This window comes from Myotis brandtii, unplaced genomic scaffold (genome assembly GCF_000412655.1).
Source record: "Myotis brandtii unplaced genomic scaffold, ASM41265v1 scaffold1071, whole genome shotgun sequence".
Classification (NCBI taxonomy): Eukaryota; Metazoa; Chordata; class Mammalia; order Chiroptera; family Vespertilionidae; genus Myotis; species Myotis brandtii.
Window position 1 is genome coordinate 1231799 of NW_005353634.1, and position 7242 is coordinate 1239040.

At 33.7% G+C, this 7242-nt stretch overlaps 1 protein-coding gene across 2 annotated transcripts in view; it reads right to left on the reverse strand.

Moving 5' to 3' along the window:
* Positions 1-7242, reverse strand: part of HSD17B4 (hydroxysteroid (17-beta) dehydrogenase 4) — a 66694-nt gene that overhangs the window by 52993 nt on the left and 6459 nt on the right. For both annotated transcript variants that reach the window (XM_005857090.2, XM_014541633.1), the window contains exons 3-4: positions 2900-3007; positions 1028-1087 (exon numbers count right to left, since the gene is read on the reverse strand). In XM_005857090.2, the coding sequence (XP_005857152.1) occupies positions 1028-1087; positions 2900-3007 (168 nt within the window). The remainder of the gene's footprint in view (positions 1-1027; positions 1088-2899; positions 3008-7242) is intronic.

The following is a 7242-nucleotide window of genomic DNA, read 5'->3' on the forward strand; positions in this document are numbered from 1 at the left end:
TCATGCCCTCACCCCCCTGTTGTCTGTGTCCATTAGTTAGGCTTATATGCATGCATATAAGTCCTTTGGTTGATCTTTCCCCCTTACCTCCACCCTCCCCTACCTTCCCTCTGGGGTTTGACAGTCTGATCAATGCTTCTCTGTCTCTGGATCTGTTTTTAAACTTTGAAAAGTTATGGTCTGTTCAGTTGTTGGATGTAGCAGTGCATACTCTCATATACAATAACTGGCCTAGGCTTTAAAAAACACGAAGCTTTGTTGCAGTCCCAACCTGTCCATTTCTCTGATGGGTTTGAAAAAAGTATTCCTTGTCTTAAATTAAAAAAAAAAAAAAGTTGAATTACTTAACATGTACCATAGATTGAGAGCTCTAACTGGGGTTGCCTGCATTTCTAGATAAATGAATCCAGCATAAAGACCATTATAAACAAAAAAAGAAATTCATGAAGCCATCACTGCAGCTACACCCACAGTCATGAAAACTTTGTGCTTTTCGTGAATATCTTTTTATCTCGTATTGAAATGCAGCTTTTATGGGAGTGCAGGATTGCTGTGAGAAAGGCATGGCTACAGACACTAATGTGACTTGAGAAAAAGCAAGCTCATTATATGACAACTTAAAGCAAATGGATGGTAAAGGACCTAAAACTCAAGAATTTAATGGCAAAGGATGGTCTGGTAATTTTAGAAAGAGGTTTGGCTTAAAAATGTCAAGATAATATGGGAAGCAGCTTCTGCCGACCAACAGGCAGCAGACAAGTTCCCAGACACAAGTAAGAAAATCCCTGAGAAGAAAGGATATCTGCCTGAACAGGTTTTTAATGCAAATGAAAGTGCTCTATTCTGGAAAAAATAAATGCCACAAATGACATTTATTAGTAAGGAAAAGAGCACCACGATTTGAGGCAGGAAGGGATAGCTAATTCTACTATTTTGTTCAAATGCAGTCAGGCATCAGGATTGCCCTTACCTATAAAACTGCTAAACCCCATGCCTTGTTAGTACCATAAAAGCAAAGAAACATCACCTATTCTTCCAAAAGCATCCAGTGCTGTCTTCACAAGCTTCTCTCCTGCTTCCACTGAATCTGAGGAAAGGGAAATTAGTACAAAACTTCAGTAGTATCTCTCAACATGATTTCTAACTTCTTTTTTTTAATTTTTATTTATTTTAGAGCAGCGGTTCTCAACCTGTGGGTCGCGACCCCTTTGGCGGTCGAACGACCCTTTCACAGGGGTCGCCTAAGACCATCCTGCGTATCAGATATTTACATTACGATTCATAACAGTAGCAACATTACAATTATGAAGTAGCAACGAAAATAATTTTATGGTTGGGTCACAACATGAGGAACTGTATTTAAAGGGCCAGAAGGTTGAGAACCACTGTTTTAGAGAGAGAAAAGAAAGGGGGAGGGGGAAAGAAAGAGGGAGGGAGAAAAGAAGGTGCACATTTAAATTGAAAAAGCATGTTCAACACTATATACTACATGTGGAAAATAAACCTGTTTTTTAATACTACACACAAGAAATACAACTTGGCAAAAATAGTAGTTTCATTGTTTTCTGCTAATCAGCTGAGGGGAAGGGCTCATATCCCCAGAGTTGTGTGTCAAATGGTCAGCTGTCAACTCACTGTCACCACTGCCTCTTTCTATATCCTCTGCAATCACAGGGGAGGATCCAGGAAACACAGTCCCTTTCCTAGGTCACATATAGTCCTGAGTTAGCTATGTCAAAAAGAGATAATCATCTAAAGCATGGAAAAGTAGAAGCCTACAGATGCAGGCAATCACGTGAGGAGAAGTAAAACCAACAGCACATCTACCACCTGCTGCAGGCTGAGATGGTCATGGACAGTTTCCCTGACATGCACTTCCTCAACCCTTCCAATGGCTATGTTAGCCTCTAATTCTCTGTATTGAAACCCTCACACCTGGAAAACCTAGAGGGGCTTCAGTTTTTCTGACTGAATTCTGATTGACACAGGTTGCATATCAAAACTAGAGCGGGAGTGGGGGAGGGTCTGGAATTTTTATCTTTATAAAATAGGTTTTTAAAACACCAAAATTTAAATTTAAAAAAAAAAGGTGAAGACAGTTTTCTAGACCCTTAATGTGGAAAGAAGATACTAAAATGTCTGTTTCATTATTCCTTTAAACTCTCAAAATAAATCATATCCTATTTCTTTTCCTCTAAAATTTCCAAATGAAGTCACTGGTAATCTAATTTAATCCCTGGCCCATATAAACAATTTAATTTGCAGAAAAATTAGTAAGTGCTAGCTTTTTAAAGTAAAGCTATTTAAGAAGGTTCCTTACAAATACTATTAGACTCAATACATCAAATGTAAAGATTGTATTTGCTGTTTTTCTTGTGGCTTCACTTTAATGCCTAACTTTGACACAAGTATTTATAAAGATAAGAAGTTACATATAGCAAGATTACTTGTGAATAATGGAATATAGAGGTTGAGTACAGAAAGGGGGCATTTCACTTCTTACACAATATTCCTTTTTCTAAATTTTTAAACAATTTCAAAAGAAAAAAGTAATGTTATTCTACAGAAATACATAAGACCTTTTAGCTAAAACAGGTCTTTTAAGAACAAGAACATATTCATATACACATCTACAACAATTTATTGATTATATCATGTGCTCATTAATAAAAAAAATTAGGTAAGCAATAGAAAAGGTAGACATAAAATTATATCAAAAGAGTTAAAAATTCTCACATATGATAGAAAATATGTAGCCAAATAACTTTGTCTGACTTAGATAAAATCTAATTTCATAATTACACTGGAATGCAGAGATATTTGCTCAATGATTATCAATGTGTGCAATAGCATTAGCTGTAGGAAACTAAAAATAGTCTAATTCTCTCAAATACCATACCATAGTTGGCCACTGCCTTTCCACCTTTCCTTCTTATTTCTTCAACAACCTTATCAGCAGCTAAGGAGCCTTTACCAACTCCCTTGAAGTCCCCTCCTAAATCATTCACTGCAATGCAAAAACAAACAAAACATGGAATCATTTCTAGACTTTCAAAGTATTGAGTTGAAATAAAATTATTAGTATATTTCTTTAGTCATCTGCCCAATTACATCCTATCTCACCCCCATCTTACTGAACACACCATGAGGTATATTCAAAACATGCCTCTCTTTTTGTTTTTAAATACAGACATGAAAAAGCAATAAAAATATTTAAACAGGTTTGTCATAAAATTGTAATTGTATAATCCTTTTGTTTTTTAAAAAAGAAAAAGAACATGATTTAACCCACTTTTAGCAAAAAAAAGAATAGGGACAAACTAAAGATCACTTTTAAATTAAACACACAATGACATTTGTTTATTTCTGGGATTTTCCATTTAATAGTTTCGGATGGTGTTTGACAGCATGTAACTGAAACTGTAGGAAGTAAAACCATGAAAAAAGGGAACTAATGTACACTTAAAAATTTGTTAAGAGGGTAGACCTCATATCAAGTGTTCTTACCATAGTTTAAAAAGAAAGGTTAAAAATACATTATGAAATATCTTCTCTATGTGAAGAAAGCCTTTGTTTACAGAAACGGTGATAAAGAACAAACATGATATTAAACTATTAGAGAAGCAACTTAATAAGTTTTCATATATATACTATGCCATAATCTATGATGAAGCAAATAAAACTATTTAAAAAATCAAAATTACATACAGAACTAATTTATACCATGTTCAGTCACTAATTTATGACTCCGTCTTTATATCTTTAACTGACCACACTTACCAGATAACATCTGCCTATATCCAATTACATAGATATAAATGTTAATTGAGCATTTACTATTTGCAAGGAAATCTACAGAAGAACAAGAGATGAATAAGAATGGTACATCTTAAAGCGTTTATAATCTATGAATACCATAATGCACAATAAATTTTAGCATAAAGTAAATAAAGGCCAACATAACTAAATAATAAGGCCAGATAAAGTAAATTTACACAATAATTTAAGGTAAAATTTATGAAATAACATGCAAAAACTAATGAAAAGATACATAGATCAATGCCAAATATTAAAAAAAAAACAGAATTTAAGAAAAATACTTGGGACAAAAAATTAATGTGCATTGCAAAATGATCTGTAAGATTTCTTAGGAATATAATAAAAAAATATTAAACAGTTAACCGCCACGATATTTTGAATTTAATTTAAAAAAGTCCACCGCTTGCATCTATAGTCACTTATGGTGTACAAATGGTTAAATAATAAATGGCATGATGGCATATACTAAATTTTAAAGTATTTTAATATTTGTTGATGATTACCACATCTGAAAAAAAAAGAAAATACTTTTTCTTCTGAAGAATGGTTTTGTTTTGTTTGCTTTTTGTAGCTTGCAATGAGAGTGGGAAGTGGTGTTGGGTGGTAAAGATAATACAGCGAAAAAGCAAATGCCTATCCACACTTAAAATTAGCTAAATAAATGTGTTTTTAATTAACTTTTTTTTTTAAGGGAATATGTTTTTCAAAATGTGGACTCGGACATATTTTTTCTAACAATATAGACTGACCATTCTTACTGCATGTAAAAAATAATAAAACCACGAACACAAAATAATAAAAAGAGGCTTACATTATCCCTCAAGAGATTTAAAGAAAGCAGTAGTAAGATTCAAGACTAAATTCCTATTAATTGTTCATTTCCATGCAAATGACCGAAAACAACTAGCAAAAAATATCAAGATTTTAAGACATGAAGCTAACAGTCTTTTAAGAGCCTTTTTAACTAAGCAAGGGAAAGTTCAAAAGCAAATCGGCAAATGCGATATTTAAAGAATTGTTCAATTGTGCAATGAACCACCACCCCCAAGTGGAAATTGGTCAAAGTGCAACCACACAGGTAAGCATTGAGACCAATAATGTGCAGTGAAACAGTATCAGAACAGATTTATTCAAGATAAGTCTCTACATTTGAGAGCATTAAATTAGCACTGACCTCATTCAGTCATCCCACTGTCACCAGAGCTAAATTACACAACCCTAACTAGAAAAGCTGGTTACATGCTGAAGAGCTTGGATAGAAACAATATTAAGATTTTTTTGCAACTGTACACAAGAGAAATCTATCCATGTGTGTGACACTGTTACCACTTAAATTTATGGCTAAAATTATAATAATAATAATGATTTTTTTTAAATACCATTATCACCTTATACTGGTATGTGTCTACTTGGCATTTTCAAAGAACCATTATGTACACTGCTGCATTTGCTCTCCACACAGCTTTTTAGGAGGTTAGCATGAAGAGCTGTTCCTCCTTTCACGGGTGAGGAAAGTTCAGGAAAGGTTAGGCAACTTGCCCTAGGCTCCAAGGCTGCATGAAATAGCAATATCCAGACCAGAACTCTGACCTACTACAATGCTACTCTGCTCCTCTAATGCTGTAAGCAAGTTTCTTTTATCCTGAAAAGAAGGTAATTATTTCCACTAAAAAAAAAATCTTATTTGTTTGGGGAAGCTATAGAGGAAATGATAAATCAACCACCTCACTCAAACAAATAGCTTTAAAATAGGTAGTAAAAATGATAAGATGATGATAGTTAAGGACAGTATTTTCAATTGAAACCATCAAAATATCCCAAAATGTGATATATTTGTAAATTTTCATTTATATTTCTTACTGTTTTGCTTGTTTAAGTCACATTTTTTGGAGTGTTTATCCTTCTTACAGATTTTTAAGTGTACTTTATTTATAAAATATTTTAATTACATGCTATATGTGTTGCAAATCATAAATTACTTTATTAAAATGTTGAGAGAGGTAAGATCTGAATATTAATATTACTTGATGGTTTCACTTTACTGCTTCAATTTATTATAGTAGTTCCTTCTTTTTTTGCTGTAGCTCAATGCGGCTACATTATCAAGAGGAATAATATTAAATGCTTTATAACTGAAAAGTGCTTTATAACTATCTTTACACATATTCACGTTCATATATTTATTCATTTCAAGGGTTTGTCACCAAATGAGTTATATCTATTACCAATGGCTTATCTATAAACTATTTTTATTTCCAAAGTAAATCTATGCTTCCAATTCTACATAATTGGAATAACTTTTATATGTATTGATATGTAAGACATCCTTTGTACTAGGTAATCCAAGAAGTGTATAAAAAGATAATAAGGCCCTAACCGGTTTGGCTCAGTGGATAGAGCATCAGCCTGCGGACTCAAGGGTCCCAGGTTCGATTCCAGTCAAGGGCATGTACCTTGGTTGCGGGCACATCCCCAGTGGGGAGTGTGCAGGAGGCAGCTGATGGATGTTTCTCTCTCATTGATGTTTCTAACTCTCTATCCCTCTCCCTTCCTCTCTGTAAAAAATCAATAAAATATATTTAAAATTTAAAAAAAAATAAAAAGATAATAAGGGCAATATTATATTATAAAAGTATTTATTTTGGGGAGAAGTTACTTTTTTTTTTTTGGCCCACCTCCTCCACCCCTTCCCTTCTGCCAACTGTTTTCTGTTCTATGAGTATGTTTTGCTAGTTCATTTATTTTCTTTAGATTTCACAGATAAGTAAAACCATATGGTATTTGTCATTTTCAGTCTGATTTCACCTAGCATAATACCCTCTAGGTTCATCCACGTTGTCGAAAATGGTAAGATTTTGTTCTTTTTGTGGCCAACTAATATTCCATTGTATATAGGGGTGAACAAAAGTAGGTTTACAATTGTGAGTATGCAAAGCAAAGGCTATTACTTTGAGTTTTTAAGAAATGCAAACTCAAAAAGTCCCTTTTTACACATCCTCTATACCAGTGATGGCGAACCTATGACACGCATGTCAGTGGTGACACGCGAACTCATTTTTTTGGTTGATTTTTGTTAAATGGCATTTAAATGTATAAAATAAATATCAAAAATATAAATCTTTGTTTTACTATGCTTGCAAATATCAAAAAATTTCTATATGTGACACAGCACCAGAGTTAAGTTAGGGTTTTTCAAAATGCTGACACACCGAGCTCAAAAGGTTCGCCATCACTGCTCTATACCTATCTCTCCCACAGATAATTGCATTAGGCTGTTCCTTGGATGTCCTTCTAGACCAGGGGTGGGCAAACTTTTTGACTCGAGGGCCACAGTGGGTTCTTAAACTGGACCGGAGGGCCAGAACAAAAGCATGGATGGAGTGTTTGTGTGAACTAATATAAATTCAAAGTAAACATCATTAC